General features: G+C 39.8%; 1 protein-coding gene across 33 annotated transcripts in view; it reads right to left on the bottom strand.

The window, feature by feature from the left end:
* Positions 1 to 13,997: 13,997 nt before the first annotated feature.
* Trip12 (thyroid hormone receptor interactor 12) overlaps positions 13,998 to 20,478 on the bottom strand; it is a 136,536-nt gene continuing 130,055 nt past the window's right edge. For all 33 annotated transcript variants that reach the window (XM_063237144.1, XM_063237155.1, XM_063237140.1 and 30 more), the window contains 5 exons: positions 18,947 to 19,111; positions 17,401 to 17,514; positions 15,795 to 15,889; positions 15,232 to 15,335; positions 13,998 to 14,532 (listed from right to left, as the gene is read on the bottom strand). In XM_063237144.1, the coding sequence (XP_063093214.1) occupies positions 14,336 to 14,532; positions 15,232 to 15,335; positions 15,795 to 15,889; positions 17,401 to 17,514; positions 18,947 to 19,111 (675 nt within the window). In that variant the 3' untranslated portion in view covers positions 13,998 to 14,335. The remainder of the gene's footprint in view (positions 14,533 to 15,231; positions 15,336 to 15,794; positions 15,890 to 17,400; positions 17,515 to 18,946; positions 19,112 to 20,478) is intronic.

Below are 20,478 nucleotides of genomic sequence, written 5' to 3'. Positions count from 1 at the left end.
GTGGCTCCCCAGATGCGTGTCATCTCCAACTGGTCTCATCTCGCCCTGTGAGTGCCATGGCAGTCACTGGCCCTCGGGCTTCCAGCTGTGACTAGAAAAGAGCGGGAGTTCCACCTGGCTCAAGGGTAGGACAAGAACAAGTGTGGATTTCACCTGGACCCAATTTATAATTCATGGTCCCCAGCATTTTCCCCTTTCTGTTGATTGCAGAGGTCAAATCAGTGAGCTGTGACTACAGCTCTAAACGCTGGTAGGTTTCAGTTTCTCTGCTGCAGACTGACGATAAAACCAGAAAACATAAACAAATCACTAAGAGTACAGCAACATAAAACCATGAGTGAGCCTTGAGATATTTAAAAGGATTCAACTGGCTGAGGGCATCAGAAAATGTATCCCAGGCCTGTATTTGTTCATCAAAATTTTAAGTTTGTTGACATATAGACAATACTTCTTTTTATAAAGCATCTAGGTCCAGAGTTATTTTGACTTTTTTTTTTTTTTAACTTTTTATCGGTACCGGGGATCGAACTCATGACCACCTGCTTGCAAGGCAGGTGCTTATGCTGCTGAGCTAAATCCCCAGCCCCTCCAGAGTTATTCTGATGCATACATTCCAGGACCATTACATTTTATAGATAACATCTCCTGTTTGCATGCAAGGATTTCATATATATTTTGTACATTCCAGGCTATAGTCACTTGAAGGAAAACATAAGGATTATAAATGCATATTGAAGTTTTTTGGCTACCATTCTCTTAAGCCACTATAGCAACAGTATCCTTAGTGGGGTGCACATAATAAATCACATAATACTCTAGAAATAATAATTTTCTATAAACCCTCCATGTATCCAATGAGAGACGGAGAGGCTTCTATTCAGTATTTTTGTCAGTGGATTCAAAAGTCACTTATAGAAAATAAACATAAAATAAATCTTCCAGAAAAAGTTATTATGAAAATTAGAAGGGCATTTAAATATTTAAATAATTACAATTTGCAAAGAATGAATTGAAGAACAGGAAGGATCCAAAGAAAAGATCATGGCTGAGGCCTGGGAAACAGATACAGCCCTGAGTGGGAGGGAAGAGAAATCCATTCTAAAGTCACCTCTGCCCCTGAGTCTTCCAGGACCCTGGAGTAGTGGGGAGAAAAGAGCTTCTAGTCTTAGGCTACTGCCAGCCATGGCTCTGCCAGTTGTGAACCACACAAGCAAGTCCTTGAACCCCACTTGACTTCTTTCTTCATTTGTGACACGAGATACCTGGATCAGATGACAGCTGAGATCTTCACTTGCTCTAAGCAGAGTATCCAGAGAGAGAGCTACCCAACAGAGCGCCACTTCATACAATTTCTGCATTCATTCAACATACACTGGGTACCAACACAGAGACAGCTGCCATACTATCATAGAAATATTTGGGAAGAGTGACAAATCAGGCTAAGACGAAATCCAGCCAAAGATACATACATTTTCAAAGTTGATGTGACCCCAAAAGAGAATAAGACCTAATTGGCCAGTGAATGACACCAACCTGAAACCCCCAGGGTAACCAAACCCTCTAGCTAACTTCTTTAAGCTCTGAGTCATTCACAGCACATTTTGTCACCTGCACACAGAGAAAAGAATGTCTTTGAATATTTAAACAGACTTGTAAAATATTAAGCATCTCCCACAGGCAGTGGAAGTGATATACGTATTCTGTGTCATTATCTCTCAGAGCACCAGTGCACCTGTTCACAGTTCACAGCCAAGTTCAATATTCTTTTAACAGGAAGAAGATCAGATCCCAGCCTCCTCTCCCTTGCAGTCAGCGGCAGGCACAGGACAGAGAGGGGCCAACAAGGACCAGGCTAAAACTCACTGCCTTCTGCTCTTTGGGTCCCAGTGCAGGAGCTAGGGAATTGACTCTGCTACCTGCATGGTCCTCCATAGAAAGAAGCATTATTTCTACACAGCTCAAAACATGGCTTTCATTTTCTCAGTTTTCAGTGAATACCTAGGGGAACCTATTTCCTTTTTCCCTGTTAGGAAAAATACAGGAACTACTCATTTGCTATAGATGTTACCAAGTTAGGGAAAAAAAAGAAAACAAAAGAACAGAAGTGGGAAAGTACAAAGGCTCTGATGGTGGACTGGTCCACACGTCGATCTTTCCGGGGAGGGTGGCCATGGGTGGCCATGTTAGTTTCTGCGGCTGCAAATTGATTTACTACCCACCTTGTGCTCTCCTCCACACACATGCATGCACAGAAAACACCCGATACCCCTCCACTTTAGGATGTGTGATGTCACTCTTAGTCCTGCCGCTTCGCAGCTCGAGAACATGTCTTATAAGTCTTCGTACTTCATCCTTTTTTGTGGAATAGAATAGAAAAGGTTACCTTGCAGATGTGGGTGATGATCAAGGCCACCATACAAGTGAGGTACTTTGCAATATATAAGGCAGGGAGCCAAGGGAGCTTCTCTTATCTCAGCACTTGGATAAGATAAGGGGAGGGGGTTATAGGATTAGGGCAATGCTGGTTACGCAGTCAGAGTCTCCTTGAAGCAAGGCCTGGATTTAAAGCCTCAGGAAGCCGGGTATGGTGGCACATGCCAGGCACAGGCAGGGGAAATCTCAAACTCGAGGCCAACCTGGAGAATTTAGCAAGAACCTGTCTCAAAACTGACAAAAAAAGTTTTTTTAAAGACTGTATAAATATAGCAACTTCCCATAATGAATGTAATCATGGTATACAGGAAATATGTACTAATTTTTTTAAAAAACTGAGGATGTAACTCAATGTAGAGGCCCTGGGTTCAGTCCCTAGTACTGGAAAAGAAAAGAATTCTAGGCAAGCACAGAGGTCAGAATAGAACAAATCAGGAAGTGTTTACATAATAATAAGACACTAACCATGCTTATTTCTGATAGTAAGGGTAGAAGAAATCATTTTTTATTTTACTGTTTTATGTAGAATGAGAAAAAGAAATGGATTTATAGTGGTAGGTGGAAGGTATCCCAGTGAGATAATTTTATTCTTTCTTTTCCAGTAGATAACAAATCTACTCCACTTTAGGATAGGACAAATACTATCAGCTGCACCAAAGCAAAATGCATAGTTCACCCCTTGGTAAAATGCAAGAGAGTGCACTTATATTTGTCACATTATGATTGCATAGTCAAAAATATATTTGTACATAGCACTAGCATGCCATGACCTAAGACAAAGACAGGTATTAAATAAAAGCTAAAGATGCACAGAGGGGATATATGCAAATCAAACGAGAAGAGTATGATACTTGTTGAGTATCCTGTGCTTCACAGCTATTATGGTGGGATAAAGGAGTGGTACTGGAGGCTGAGCCTTGTGCATGCTGGGTAAATGCTCCAACACTCACCACAGCCACAACCCCACAGAAATTGTGTTGTTTATCCCATACAACCTCAAGAGATAGGCACTATCATTATCTCATTTTACAGAGGAGAAAACTGAGGCCCTGGAAAGTTGATTTGCCTTAAGTCACTCATTTAGAAAGAAGAGGATTTACTGATCCACAAAACTTCTCCATGAGTCTGAAGTCTGGCCTCTTTCTTGTTCTCTGTTGTGAAAGTATAATGTGTACATGAAAAGCTAAGTACTCAACTGTCTTTAGCAACAGACTATATTTGCAGGTTTGGGGAAACTTGCATTTTATTTTCCCAGGAAATCAATAGTGTAAAATGTTGCTTCATTTAATCATATAAGTGCTTTCTCTTATTTTGCTTATTTTCTCACTTAGAAAATTTAATAAATGTTAAATTTAATTAATCTTGACTTATTTCTTAATAAAAATCATTTTGTTCTGTAATATCAGTAGAAGATGGTCATTAAATGAAATAGATTTTTAATTCTTTTAATTTTGTTCCTGTTATTTGTGCTATTCAATCGCCTGAAAGGGATTTAATCCAAGAAATACAATGGAAGCATCATCAGATCATGTCTTTGTTAATACCCTTGCTATACAGGCAGAAATTTTTATTTAGAATTTTCTTTCCTGATGAATAGGAAATGATGGAAAGGCAATATGATACTACCCAAAGTAAAAATATAAATACAGTCTAAATGTCTGTCTTCTATAATGATAATCAAAGAAAAATGGAAGTTTTTATTTTAATGAGAACCAGTCTTAGAGGAAATAAATACATGAAATCAGGTACAAAATACAATCTGGCTGCATGGTCTCTGTCAGAATAGCCTTCTATGGAACATAATGCAATAAACTATAAGAAAACTTACAATATCATCCTTTTATTGGTCACAATTCCAATTTAAACTAATTAAGTGAAACAAAATATAGAAATTATACCTACTTTTAAATGGAAAATCCCAAACGAGACTTCTGGAAAAAGAGGGTCCAGAAAAATGAGTATATCCAGACTTGTTCTCCCCGTTTCTCAGTCTGGCCTTATTCTCTCTGAGTATAATTCCCATCAGTGCTTCTCATGTGATGGCAATATCTGTAATTTTATTTATTCATTTATTTATTTTCATTTTAAAGAGGATAAAACAAACTAGTGTAAGTGATACAGGTCTAAAAACATTATGAAATCAACAGTAGTTACTATAAGGCCTTTTGATGTCTTCAAAGTAGCTGCAGATAATTTTGGAGATAGTAAAAGTCAAACAGAACAGAATAGAAACAATAAAAACAAGACAATGAACGCAATAAATGACTTCAAAACAAGTAAATCCAAAATGTCACATTATGCTATCTTTGAAATAGCTGCTCCTGCCATCATATTTGACATAATCAAACAAAACAAAGAGAATAAAACCCAACCCAACAAAACAATGGAAACAATACAGGACTTCCAAAATAAGACCATAGGGAACAAAAAATGGCTGCAGCCCTCAGAAGAAGATCCCCCCTAGATGTCACACTGTGTACCACTGTCCTCTGAACCTATGATCAGACCACTGGTCCTAGTCCTGCAATGTTAGTGAAACACCAAAGCACCACAGGCATCCAGTTGCATCTCACCTCCATAGCTATCATCACAGCCCGGTTTCTCCAGGCTCTTATGGCAGGGATGGGGGTGTGGTGTGGTGGGTGATGGTCCTTCTTGTTTGCTAGCCTGCATTGGAAGGGGTGGGGTCTGGCTCTTCCAGTCCGGAGGTGGCGCATTGTTTGCATTCTTGATTTCAGTTCTCCCTGTGAGCACCTACAGAGTAGAATGACTGGATCATGTGATAATTTAGGTTTGGCAGTTCTGAGGAGCTGCCAGACTGACTTTTACAGCTGCCAGGTCATTTTACCTTGCCATTGGTAAAGTACGAGTGTTCTAACTTCTCCACATGCTAACCAATAATTATCGTTGCTATTACTATTATCATTTGATTCTTGCCCTCTGAGCATGTCTGAGGTGGCATCTAACTGTGGTTTTGATAACCATTTCCGTGAAGACTAATGATTTCATAGCCAGGGCAGGTCTTGGTTACAGGGCAGGGGAAAATGGCAGACACCACTTTGTTGAGTTGTGTAAGAGCGGAGGCTCTGGGGAGTTCTGGATGCCTGGCCTTTCATCTATGTTCATTAAAGAGATCATCCTGTAGTTTTAGTTTCTCATTAGGGTCTTGTCTGGTTTTGGAAGCAGAGTGCTCCCTCCAAGAATGACTTTGAAAATACTCTTTCACTTTCAGCTTCCTTAGTTTGAAGAGTATTGGCATTAGCTCGTCCCTGAAGTTCTTGTAGAATTCAATGGTGAATCCACTGGGAATTGAGCTTTTGTTGGTAGGTTTTTATACTGGCTCAATCTTATTGCCTGCTATTGGATTATTTGGGGGTTTTATGTCTTCTTTGTTCAATTTTGGTTATTCATATGTATCTAGGAATGTATCCATTGCTTCCAATATCTCCAATTTATTGGATTACAAGTTTTCAAAATGATTACTAATAATCTTCTGTATTTTATCTTTTTAATTTGTAATACCATTGATTTGTGTCTTTTCTTTTGTTATTAAGATTGGCTCACGGTTTTTCTGTTTCGTTATTCTTTGGAAGAACTAGTTCTTTGATTCCTTGGTTCTTTGCATCTTTTTAGTCTCAACTTCATTATTTTCTGCTCTGCTTTGCTTTTTAATTTCTTTTCTTGTACTAGCTTGAATTTGGATTGCTGTTGTTTTTTAGGGCTATAAGATATATCACTGGGTCATTATTTTGGTTCACCATTTTTCTACAACTTTCTTTCTTAAGACTTATTTCATATCTTACATCAATGTTCTTGGTTTGGGTATACTGTACTGGCATTATTGATTCTAGAAACTAATTTATTCTTTGATTTCTTCTGTAACTCACTGATTGTTCGAGTGTACTGTCTAATCTTCATAAGATGGCATAATTTCTGCAGTTCCTTTAGCCATTGATTTCTAGTTTCATTGCACTAAGATCTGATAATATGCGTAAGAAATGTGCATTGTTTGTTACAAAGTGAAAAATACATTGGACACTTCTAACATCAAAGGTATAACTCTCTGGAACAAATATTCTGGTTCTCAGGATACCAACTGCAGGATCTTGAGTTCTAACACTACCTACCTGGAGGCAGCGCCAGATCCCATCGGTTAAAGGGCTCAGTTGCACAAGATTATCATCACTGCTTCAGATGGTGATAGTGAGTCTTGGCTTCCTACATTGTGATAGACTATAGATCGGGGAGTTCCTGTGAACATCTTCTTGGGTTTGGTAATTTCAAAAATGGCTCATAGAATACAGGAAAATGCTTTCATTAGTGTTTACATCTCAGGGACACCCAGCTGAAGTAGTCACATAGAGAAGGGATCGAAGTGGAAATGAGCAGGCTTCCCATCACTCCTGGCCTTTCATGCATTCACCAACACAGTAACTGCTGGTCTTAGTTTGTTGTTGGAGAATTTTCACAGTCTCCAGCACTGCTTCTTTTTCCCAAATTCAGACAAGTGGGACTGGAAGTTTCAGCCATCTAATTACCTGATCTTTCTAGGGTTCAGCCCGCTCCTTGAGCTATCTCGGGGCTCCATCCTAAATTATCTCATTAGCATAAACTCGTATGTGATCAAAACAGAGCTTATACCATAACCCACAGTTAAATCACACTGGATACATAACTAATCACTATATGTTCATAGTTTTATTTTTTCCTTTTATTTTATGAAAAAATAAAACAAAATTTCATAACAAAATAAGTAAATAACAATAGTTAATATACAATATCATTATCTTCAAAGTACTCAGAGTACAAGACGCATACCAGAAACATTCTTACAAAGAAGAAACAGTAGTAAAACTTTTTTAGTGAACTAAGATTACATTAGTAGTATAAATGGAACAAATGTGCACATAAAATATTTTTGAAACCATGGAATTTGTAAATTGGGGAAGCATTTGACCTTCTCCCTCCTTCCTTCCTATTTATCCCTTCTGTTGTCATATGTATAGACAGATGAAGCCATACAATATTTGAGCTTTTATGTCTGACATACTTAACATCGTTCTCAAGTTGCATCCATTTACCTATGAATGCCTCAAGTTTATCTTCCTTTATGTTGGCACAGGACCCCACTGTGTGTAAATATATTCTTCGCCCAGTCATATGTTGATGGACATATACACGGTTTCCAAGATTTAGCTATTACAAATTGTTCTAGTATAAACATGATACAACTGTCACCCTTTTTGGTTTCTTCTCAAGTTAAAATCATCCTATTACAGGAATACACATATATTTATAACTGAAATAAAAGTTCCATAAAATAATACCCATTAATACCTGCGGCAAACTGTAACCCTATTATATTTCATTTTGTTTCTTTTCAGTCAATGCCATCTCTAGGTGTTGCAGAATTTGTTTTCTTCCTTGTGTTTTTGTATTTTCCACATCAAATGCCTCCTCTTCTTTCTGTAATGGGAACTGAACCCAGAGCCATGCCACCAAAATACATACTCGTGATAATTTTTTGCTTTCAGTTTAAGTCACTTAACTTGTACAAGCTGAGTTCCAGCTTGTGATCTTGCTTCAACCCCCCGCCCAGACTGGGAATGCTGAGGTTACAGGAGCGCACTGCCACACCTGGTCATCACACTTCACCCTCAGCAATTCCTGCTTTTTCTACCTACAACACCAAATTTTTATCTCCTTTTGCAGTGGCAGCAAGGTCATTCTTACATTTTTCTTTCTTCTCCACCTATGACTAAACATGTCTACTTGCTTCCTCTAAATGATCAAAGCGTTGACCACAGATATGAAAAAGCAAAGCCCTTAATATTAAAAATAAATACTATAAGACATGAACACTGGTCCCTGTTCAGAGAAAAATGAACACCCATTTTCTCTGCCAAACAGCAGTTTACGTTGGTTTTATTTCTGTTACAGACCGACAGCATGAGGCAACATTCCGAGACTGAGGCTTTGGGAAAGATCGGGTTTTATCCCACGTATGTACAGGCAGGTTGTCCATTGCAGCAGCTACCTGGAGGGAGGCTAAGTATATACATGGTTTAGGGTTGGGGGTCACAGTTTCAAAGAATCCAGATGGAATGTTCGAAGTCAAAGCTGCATGGACCGTCAGCACAGGCGTGCAGATAGAACTGGCACCATTAGCCCTCAGGTCCGGTCCTAAAGTTCCTTAATTCCTCGCTTCTTGTTTGTAGAGGGCAGGTCACTGTCGGTAGTGGGCAGTCATGAAGTTCTCTCTCAGGTCACTCTCAGGCCAGGCCTCACAATTTCACAATGAAAAGTCAAAATTATAAGATTGCTGTGCACCCTAAATATTCTTAGAAATCTGGAATCCAGGAATTTTTACTGTTTTCTTCCCAATTTCCTTAACTGACTCAACATACTTGGAAGGGCTGGGGAATGAACGGAAATCAAGCGGTAAGAACGAATGGAGGTGAGGGGGGCTGGCTGAACAGTCCGACATTACCTCCTGTCCCTTTGGACGGGGGAGAACCCCTTTGTGTTGAGGTCTGACAGGGTTGCCATCTCGGCTCCTTGGCTTTTCTGCAAGGCCTGGGTCCCTGATGCCTGGACTCACCCCACAGCGCAGGGCAGGCAAGCAAGTCCTCTCTTGGTCACACTCCTTCTTGGGGTTTCCACATGGCTGCAGCAGAGACAAGGTCTTCAGCCCTGGCCACCCCTGCCTTTACTGCTGCGTTTACTGCTGATTCCTACTCTCGCCAGGCCCCTCGGACACGTGGGGATAGAGTGGGAGCTCCCTATCCTGTCCTGGGCCCCAGTGCTGCTCAGCTCAGCCCTGTGCCTGGTCTCCTGCCTGCTATTCCAAGCCCCACACCAACCTCCAGACTGCACAGCTCACCAGCAATGCGTGCGAACACGCAGAGCCTTCCACGGACACAGGAAACCGGTGGTCTGAGGCAACCTCGGAGAAAAGAGGTGTCCTGTGTGCCACGGCAGTGCTGGACCCTGCGCTCTCACCCTGTGCTGCTCTGCAGGGTGGGCTTGTTTTCTCACTGAAGAACCCCAGGGATTTCTGCAACTGCTTTTCAAGAAGAAGGCAGGCAAAGGTGAGTGGGTGGGAAAGTCTCTTTCGGTTAACATGTACCGGAGCAGAATCATAAAAAAACTCACATCCAAACCTGGATGGTGTGGAATACAAGCTTTAAAACACCTGTTGTCATGTATACGCCTCTAAATGGGGAGAAAGTCACACATTAAATCGCTGAATTTGCCGTTTTTATTCTAATGGTATGTAGCCTTTAGAATGAGCGCCCCTAATAAAGGCCAGTAGGCGTGATTCACACCTAACTCTTCAGCAAACCTGGGGTAAGAATGAGTCCCTCCAGATCAGGGAGTAGAGACAGACTCAGAAAGGGTGGGCAGCCTGTCCAGCCAAAAAGTGACAGTCACTAAGGTCAAAATTCGTGCACGTTTCATGGCAGCATGGTGCCAAAACTGAAACACTGCCCCCGTCCTTTTAGTCGTTTCAGGCACTGACATTTAAAATTTCAGGGAGAGGCTTGTGGTGCACACTGTCACCTCAAGCTACTTAGCCTGTCTCAAATTCAAAGCTAGCCTGGGCAACTTTGCAACATCGTATTTCAAAAGAAAAACTCAGTTTCATCCATATAAGCCCTTACCATGCCAAAAGCATTATCAATCTAAGCATGCTACCCAACTCCCAAATACAGTACTGGTAATACAGACAGCATCTCACTCATTACAAACTTTCTGTCGACACCTGCCTTCTTACAGGATTCTACTTAGCAGCATCTTTCATGTGTTAGTAACATTACATACCAGGCGAGTCAAAGAGAAAACTGTGTTCTCCCTTAGGCAATTACACTCCAAGGCTATATATATATATATATATATATATATATATATATATATCTCCATTCTTTAAAGTATGCATTCACTTGTTCTTTTAAAAGTAGCAAAACCAAGTTGAACTTCATACACCCTCAAAATCAACCATAACTCTCTAAAAATAGTCATCTTCCTTTTGTTTTCCTAGTTTTACTTTGTTTAAGAAATAGGTCAACCAGGTAGTGCTCAAAGGTAAGAATAGCCAGTCATGAAAAACCTAAACAGTGACTTTAAGGTTTCAACTTGGAGTTTTTGTTCTGTACCAAATTCCAAGTGGCTTCTCGCCCCAAAGGCAGCATATTTCACCAGGGCAAACCTCTCTCTACAGGCCCTCCCAGTGTGGCTCCTAGTGGTCTATCTGCCTCCAAAAGATCACGGTTAGCTACCAAAGCAAGCTTCCCCAAATCACGACATACAATACCATTTTTCAAAAAAACCCTCTAGTTTTACATAATAAAATTGACCATATAGGATAATGTTGTTTATTAAAAATATAATCAGGGAGAAGTCAGTGCATTTATGCAATTTTACATATACATTTGTAGTTTGAGGTTCCATTATTCCAACAGTTCATATAAATCACTGTTTCAGATAAAGGAAAAAAACCACTTTACACAGATCAGCAATTGGTAGTGTTTGGTAGTATGAGTAGGCTTATACTAAAATCACTTGATAATTAAAGAATGTTACTTTTATGCAGGTTGTCTTCTTAAAGACTTTTTCTTGCATAAGAATTAACTCAAAGTTCTTAGAAAACAGCCAATTCTGTTTTCTCTGTACTTTATATGTTTTGTCTGGATTTTTTTTTCCTGAGGTAACAAAAGAACTTCAGTGATTTGACACTAGGTCATTCTTTACCATGTATGCCATGACTGCAGTGTCAAACTTAAAATTTATACAAAACTATTTCTCAGAGAATTATAAATACAGAGTATGACATTTCCAAACAACTCATTACAACAGGGAAAACAAAATGCCCCCTCCCCCCGCAAAGCCTAAAGAAAACTGTGATTTTTGCTAATGGAAAATGAACAAGAGTGATCAGAATTTTTCAAAAGGAATCTGGCTTAGGAACACAAAGTGCATTTTCCCTACCAACTCTCCTTTCTGATACCTTTTTCCCCTTGAATAGCAACAACATTCCCATTCCTGAGTTCACACATACTGGGAGGAACTGAGAATGTAACCTCAATGCCCGCAGAACCAGTGTGTGTAACAACCCTTCTTGTGCAAAGCCGAGTCAGGTGTGACTTTCTGGATACAGAAACTGATGCTCTGTCCACGGCCTTTAGGCCTCTGCACACCAAGTGCCCTACGGAAGTCACTCCAGAACTGGGAGTGGCTACATCCAGTCAGCTGCACTACTGCTCTCCTTTGCAGATATCTAATTCAAGAGAACAGTCAGACCCAAGCAAGAGGAGTATTCAGCACACTGCTATGGCATAGAGGGAAGAAGGAATTCGACCCAACTATGGAAAAGGATGCTGCATTTCTGACAGAAGCAGGGGTGAAAAGCTTCTATGAGAAACACCCACTGAACCGGAACCTCCCCAATAGGCTACCCAGACTTTACGGCTCACGTTTGGGAGAGATTATTAACTACTTCTTGCCTCCTTTGCTAAGTGCAGTACACTTAATAGGACCTTTGTATAAAGCACATTAAAGCAGGCACTGGCTAAAGCACAGCACAAATGCAGTATTACCTGTGGCTAACATTCGGCTCGCTCCATCTCAGCAGGAAGTGCAAGAGTCACTACCTGGCTGTGTTTAAAACACACTACCAAGTCAGTACTGTCCAGAAAGACCACTGAGAAAATAATTTAAGGCTATCTGGAGAAACAGCAAATGAAGTTTGTCCTTTTTCCCCACGATGCAGTATTAAGGCCTCTGCCAAGAGGAGTGCGTTAAAATCAGAAGTTATCTGCCCCAAATTGAGAACAGGCCCTACAAATTAAAGGAACAAACTACAGACTGAATCAGAGATCCACTGATTCTGAAACAGACTCCAGGTGTGAGCCAGACCATCATACATCCTTGTTAGGTGCTGGAATCAATGAAACCAAAGAGTTCAAAACTGGCGACTCAGCTTCATTGATCACAGCTGAGGCCACAACATGGGGAAAATGCAAAAAGAGGTTTTTGAACAGGAAATATTACTTTGTTATACCCATCCAAATTTTAATGGAACTCTTTTAACAAAGTGCTCTATGTTCATACAAAAATCCCTTGTGCTTGGTTTGCAAGGACTGGAAACACAATGGTTTGGCTTTAACTTCACTTTAAGTTGCTCAGCTCCTATCTTGTCAGTGGGGGTACCGCAGAAACCCAAATCTCTTCTTGGGCTTCAGAGTAAAGCTGCTCATTCATTAGCCTCTGCAAAACTGAAGACTCCCCCAGCCCCAGCTCTTCCTGGCTTCATACAAAGGTCTGTCCACGTCCTCCATAAGAGTGGATGCTTCCACAGGGAGACCACCTGAGTGTGAAATGATGGAACAGCCTAAATAAAACTAGTTGCCAAACTCTTTTAGGGTGGTGAGATGGAGAACAGGTTTCTATAAAATTAAGACTTTGGAAGTCAGTTAAAACTTATTTCTCAAAGTTCAATGAAAAAAAATGGCTCACCTATCATTTTTGAAAAAGGTGAAATATGGGAAATCTCAAGTGTATGCAACAGGCTTAATTTTGAACCTTCGGAAGAGAAGAACTTCCTTCCACCACCCCCCACCCCGCCAGTTTGTATTTTTCAAGTTGCATTACAAATTGTTTAATATCCAAATCAGGGGATGCAAGGGGATGCAATGATTTACTTTTAACGGAAAATACCTATACAGTTGAACATTATGTGTATAGCAGAGAACTATAAACAAAAAAGTAAAGCAAACTTTATTCATTTTCAGGTAAAAGCATTAACCTGATAGATTATTGCAGATCTGAGAAATCAGCACATAAAACAAATGGACAGTGTTGCTTACAGGTGCTTTTATCTGTGTGGAGACAAAGGCTCCCAAATCAGCACTGGGCAAAGGGTAAGGATTAAGCGAAACAAAGGAAAACTGAGAACAGAGATAAAAACAAAAATGAGAAAAATATTTTTTACTCCCAACAGAGAATGAAAACTGCTATCTATTTAAAAGTTTACAACCATTTAAAATGTTCTGGCCATTGAATAACCAGCCAGCCCAAGCTGTAAGGCTTTGATCTACACAAAAGAAATGACCTCTCCTCCCCACCTCTCCAGAGGCTGTGGCAGCCGGAATTGCCATGTAAACAGTGCTAGTGTGTCATCTGGTAAAAAGCCAGTAATATCTTACAACTACATTAAAACTCATCTAGTCTACCTAGTTACAAAGGCTGAATTATAATGACAATGTACTTTAATTCAATGTATTTTAAATTATATCTTAATTTGAGAGGACATGGAAAAAAAAAAACACAGTTCAGAAAGAAAAATGAAACTGAGTGTTGCAGACAAAAACAAACACCAAACCTGTGAACTGTAGACAAGAACGAGTCAGGGAGAGAAAATTAAAAGTGAAAGCACATAAAGCTCATCTACCAATCTGTAGTTGTCAGATACATGAGAGCTTTAATTTCTGTACCTTATGCACAGGAGTTGTCTTTAGAGGAAACAGAAGTGAAGACTTAGCTAGATGGATACACACAGCCCAGAATTAAACTGCACAGCGACATTTATTGTTTCAGCCTGGAAAAAACATCCCTTTTTAAATTTCACACAGCAAAGCAAGTTAAAAACGTCACTCATCAAATAAATGATAATTTAAACAAGAACTTGCTAAAGAAACCTCATCACAACAACGTTTTAGGGCCTGATCACTTTAAGTCCATGGGGCCATTAATGAATATCAACCAAGTGTCTCTTTTTTCATCTGCAAGCTGTTTTTCCTACAAGAAGGCGTAACATGTTTCCTTGACTCAGGTGATACACTTAGAAAAGAAATCATGATTTTCTCTGTTGCTGTAACAGGCAGACACTGCTTTCTTGTTGTGATCAGGAGAGATGGAATGACTGCTGCCCTTCTCTTGCTGCTATTAATAGTTTGTCACGCATTATCTCAATGCTCGAGTAGTCCGGCAACTTAAGATAGTTCACACAAGTCATTACAGAGGGCAAGAAGTCATCTGGGTTTTCTGTTGATTCAAATGTCTTCCGGACAATTGTCAAAGGAGGATTCAGGCTCCGGAAACCTGATTAACAGCAAAGGAAGAAAGATCGAGAAATTTAGTGAGTTCTCCTTAAATGCCACCACTATCAGCAAGCATCACGTGGCTCTGCCGTACAGTGTAACACTGCCTTATACACAGTTATTCTTTCTTATGGCTTAGCAGCTGCACTTTCAATATACACTCAGGCTACCAAACCTGCTTTTTATTCTTATTATTTAAAAATCACTGTATAATATGGATGCAACAACTACCAATACCTCCTGATTTTTTACTGTACTGTACTGTATTGTATTGCACTGTATTTAGAGACAGGGTCTCTCTATGTGGTCCAGGCTGGCCTTGAACTTGAACAATCCTCATGCTTCAGCTCGTAAGTGATGGGAGTATAGGCATGTGTCACCATGCCCAACTTCTGGTTTTTTAAGAGTAATAATTTGACTTATTTTTAGAATCCATTCACATTTAAATGAACTAAGAAGTCTATTAACGTGCAAACACTCAAGATTTTACCTAAGCGGCATTCTACCTACATTCATGTTTGGGAAAATCTATGAATTTTCCTGCTAGTGGTCTCTGAACCAAGTGAAAGCTTAGAAACATTACAATACTAGAATCACACAGAGACATTCTGAGTCAAAGAATCTTTTATGCTGGCACTAAGCGTCACACACACATACAACTACAGGTAGAATAAGTGTCAAGCAGCAACACTGTACGTACCTCCAACAGGCAGTCTCGGGCTACCAGTCACAAACTGCAGAAACAACCTCTGCTGCTCATTATCAAAACCACTAAGAATCTCAAACAAGAACTTCACAGCTCGGCTATAACAAAAACATACATACCAATTACCTCATGTTAGGGTATAGTTTTTAATAGTACTCATTCTGTGACCTACAACCCTTGACGACTAAGATTATCGATTTTCAGTATGGTTATCTGTGGAATTTCCATTATAGCACATGGTGACATAAAGTTCATTCATGGTTGTTTGGGTCAAATGTAATGGCGACTGCTGTAATAAACCTTGACCCAGGACTACACAGGTATTTCTACTTTACTACATGGAACAGAGGGTAGTAGGGTCATAATGTACAATGGGCAGTAGCAAAGGATTAAACCTGTATTTCTCCCCATCATGTTTTCACAGAAATACTTGAAAAAAGAAAATCTTGGGTCTTAAATTGTTTTGAGAGAAACAAGGCCAGCATATCAGTAAGCTTCTCTCAATGCCCTCCAAGTTCTTGCTGACCCACCCCAAAGCTGGCAGGCCCAGGACGCACCTGTCGTGGGTGTAACCGTGATCGGGCCTGCAGCACTCCATCAGCGTCTTTGCATCCCACGTGTCTGCTTTACTGCCACACAGGAGCTGATCCAGCTGTGAGGTGGGATAAGGGCAGGAATTACTAAGAAGCATCCATCTTGCTAAGTGAACATGGAGTCTAGGGGCACCTGAGAAGAGACCCAGCTAGCTGCCTCCTACACGCTCAGAAGCTCCACCTCCTTTTCAGCTGCACAGTCACAGTTCCAACACTGCTTCTAGAGAAGCCTTTAACTTCAGATCAAACACAAGGGTTTGCTAGAACCTGGATTCTGGTCTTCTTTTCCATTACTTCAGAGACTTTTAACTGATAACCTGCTTCCAACCAAGGATTTTAGAAATCCTGGGTTTCAAAACACAAGAGTATATAAACCAAGAAAATCTAAAACCAAGCTGGAGAGGAGCAGATTACAAAGCTCAAGTGGGACCCAGCAAAAAGGAAGGAAGGGGTTAAGAACACATGTCTCATCTATAGGATGGCCTGGGGACCAACCTAGATGATATAGAGCCAGTATTTCAAAATCAAGAAATATTTTTGTCCTTGGAAAATCAGGTTTTGGTTTCAAATTAAACCATTTCCTGCATTTGGTTAACTACCTGTTTGTGGAAGGATGCACTCTATGAGAAAATCTATTTCAGGAAAAATGAAGTTTATTATCTACTATGTCTTACTCACTGTTTAATTTTCATTGTACTACAAGACAAGAGTTAATCCAGTATTTCAGACAACAGTCAAGTCAGACACAGAAACTTGGATAAGGCCATGCAGCTGAGAGGTGAGGACCAGGATTTAAGTCAGGGCCACACCGGCTACTTTCACGTCTAGGTGACTTTCTGTATAGCACACAAAGTACCAAGCACATCACTTAAATAAGTGGTAAAATGAAATGGACATAAAAATAATAGTTGAGACTAAAATGCTAAAGCATTCAGTCAGAAATAAATATGTATTCTAATGCTAGTACTTAAAAGAGGCAAAATAAATCAGAAACGTCCAAACTGGAGAAACAACACATTCTAGGGCCAGGGCCTTCTGTGACATCTCACGATGCAAATTCCTGCAGATTCTCCTATCACTTCAAGCAAAGATGGTTGACGCAAAGAAACCACAGAGATAAACCCAGACTTTCCATTCATAGTACTCTCCATATCACTCATTAGAGCATTTGCAATGTTTCCTTACAACTTCAAGAACAGCCTTAGGTCAAGAATCAATGTTTCATGTCATCCAAGAAGTCCGCTTAGAAGGAATAAACACTCCTCAGGGTCACTGCACTGCAAGGCTGCACCACACCCGCAGAGAAACACAAGTCCCACTTTTTTTTGGACTGTATGGAAAGTGTCAGCTAATGATGAAGCTATATTCACCCTATCAAAGCTGTCCCACCTCCCTCCATACCTTCAAAGAGGGAAAACACTTTCCTTGCTCAGGGAATTTCCTTGTCTTGTCTTTCTCATCCCCTGCTCCCAACCTCAACTCCATTATTGGAACACAGAAAAACATCCCACCCAGACAACTACATGAACAGAACCAGAAGTGACTGTTTCTTTCAGCATAAGCTACTCACTTCCTCTGGGTAGAAGTACTGAAGATGACTGAGTGGGAAAACGGATTCAAATCCATCTCTGAACGAGTCGAACTGCCTAGAAACTCCTTCATTTAGTGCCCAGAAGATAACCAACTGCAAAAAGAAAAGTTTGCTTTTAAGAGTTACAAAGATTTCAGTCTTCTTCACCATTTAGTATGTAGCAAAGTACAATAAAATAGTATTCTAGATCACTTTTTAAAAAACAATCATTTTTTAGGTCTCTGAACTATATCCTAGGAAATTCACCAGTAAAAATTCACAAAGATCAGTTCTAATTTGAGGAGGTTTGGCCAATAACAAAGTATTATTTATTTATACATGCATTTGTATTTAGTGGATCAAAATTCATTTATGTAAAATCCTCACCAAGGGCATTTTATTATCCCACCAGTAAGAAGTTAAAAGGAGAACTGCCTAAGAAGGTAAAATGTTACTGAGAATCACACATAACATTTCAAGATTCAAAAAGTTTTGAATGTGAACTGTTTAGTTCTAAATCCTGTGAAGTTCAAGAAGACATATTTTCTGCAGGGTGCACCTCCTTTTACAAAAGGAAAAGCCTAGACGTATAGGCACCAAACGTGAAGGGTAGTATTATAAGAAAGCCACACTAATTGGTACCATGTTACCTAGTCACCAATGGCCTTTGCTAATCTACTAGGTATAGAAACAAGAGAAGATATTCAGATGAAGTACAAGCATTGTTACAGATTACTTTCAGAGAAATAATTTGGATGTTAACTCATAATGAACATTACCTTCTACAAAGTACAAAATATGGACATATCAGAAAACAGTCCTTTAAATACTAAAAAGAAATTATGAATCATGGAACACGGATCTTAGCTGTGATTTAATCTACCTTCTTGTTCCCTGAACATGAAGAAACTACAGTTACGTTTTCCAGAGGCTCTGTGAAGTTGCACAGCAAGTTAATGGAAAAGTGAGGCTAGAATGTAGATGGACACTGCACTGTAATCTGAATCCAATCTCTTTCTATTCAATGTCAGGACAAACCAAATTTTTCAAATACTGTAAGTAATAAAGACTTATATAAGTTTTAATTTAAAATATAATTTGTGTTCAATATAAACTAACTTTCCTGCACTTAACAAACAGAGTCAAAGCACAACTTATCTGAGAGGCCTATTATATAGTGCATCTGTCTGTGCGTGTGCTGGAGGCATTTATGTCAAGCTAGATGGTTTGAGGAAAGGGCAGAAACAGTCTGATGAGAGTATAACTGGAGGCTCCTTTTCATTGACTCTTTTTTTTTTTAAACTAAGAAAAAGTAATGAGTGGTACTACACTTTGCATTTGGCATCAGAATATCTGATATAGTCTCCTATCAAGCAGACACTGAGGCCTGAGGAAAGTGGCCTTGCTGAGTGGCCGCATGGTGTGGATTGTGGCCAGAGGCCTTCTGCACTTCACAGAATGTGATCTCATCTGTGTCCTCTCACAGGAACACAGAGTTCTACATTCCCACAGCTACCTGAGCCCCAGAGTCAATGCAATTACTTACCCTCAGATACTCCTCTAAATTGTGGATTGTGACTGGGATATCCTTCCCTCCTTTCTTCAGTTCGATGTTGGGAAACCCTGGCAGTGTGAAATCCAATCCTAGGTCTTCAACTGAGCAGCCATTCATAGTCAGGGTTTCTAATGCATACTGTAGACTCTCTTTGGTCTTTTAAAAATAAAAACAGTGAAAACTGTCAAGTACAAGAATTCACTCAGTGTTATTACTTTTGATTGATCCATCCATGACATGTGCTTCCTTTGAACCTTGTTACGACATTGACACATTACATGAAAAAAAATAAAAATAAAAATAACACGCATTCCATACAGACATAAAAGAGCTTTCCAAATTGGTGATGTTTCTGTGCGTCAAATTCCTGCTGTTAAGCAGTTACAGTGCAAAAGAGGTATCGTTTAAATTAGGAAGTCCTGGTTAATAAGTTATCTCTAAAAGAGGAAACAAAGGTGCTTAGGAGTCCACATAATTCAGAATACCAATGTGGTGGCAGGACACTGACACAAAGGAAGTGTAGGTGGTGAGGACTCGTAGGCTCCTACTTCCCCACAAAGCCCAAGACGAAGCCTCCAGTCTACGTTTCTTTTGAGTGTCTCCAAAGAGAGGCTTTTAATGTCATATTTCTCTCCAGCAGAAATATTTAAAACAAAACAAAGTAAATTCACTCTGTATTTTAATGCACCTCTACTGGAAAGCTCTCAAAACGGTTCTCATACCTCCTGTAAAAATCAAGGCAATCACTATCATGCTATTCTATTCAAGGCCCCCCCCCCGACTGCAAAACATCTTATTTGTAAAAATGCACATTACAAAGTTTATTGTTAAGAATCTACAGCAAATATAGTGTGACTGAAAAGTACAATGAATGTTTTTTAAAAGACTTTATCACATAAAAAGACACACTGCCATTCATCTGCCTGGATTCAAACCCACTTATTCCACTGTTCTTGCCACTTTCTGGAGTCACTCTGAAGTCCTGTTTTTATTAGTGTCTCTCATTACACTGATGTGGCTGTCTGGGTGTCCTGAACCAATTTACAGTTGTTTTGATTTTGGGGAAGAGCCCAGCACCAGGTCCACTGAATGAGGTGGGTAAGGACACACTCTAATGTTCACACAGGCCGCCATGCCATCTGGTGGCAGCGTTCACTGTATTCCTTACCACATCTCAAAAAGACACTCAGGAAAGAGGAGTTCCAGGCATAATTTGAAAAGAGGCAAGAATGATGTGGTAATTGTGTTCAAAGAGGGGTGTTCGGGAGGGATTAATGATAATTCATTTTTTTTAATTGGTACCAGGGACTGAACTTACAACTACACGCTTGCAAAGCAGGCGCTTATGCCACTGAGCTAAATCCCCAGCCCCCGATAATTCATTTTCACTCTGTACTTTTCAAATTTCAAAACTCACTGTGTATTCCGATCACTGATTGCACATATACCGCTTAAAAGGAATTTATTATTAGTTCCTCAGATTTTCTACATTAAATTTACAATTAAGCTTTAGTATACTTTCA

The sequence above is a fragment of the Cavia porcellus genome, unplaced genomic scaffold (assembly GCF_034190915.1).
Source record: "Cavia porcellus strain 051 isolate PalLab524CR breed Dunkin Hartley unplaced genomic scaffold, mCavPor4.1 scaffold_26, whole genome shotgun sequence".
Taxonomy (NCBI): domain Eukaryota; kingdom Metazoa; phylum Chordata; class Mammalia; order Rodentia; family Caviidae; genus Cavia; species Cavia porcellus.
This window is presented reverse-complemented; position numbering and strand designations above follow the sequence as displayed.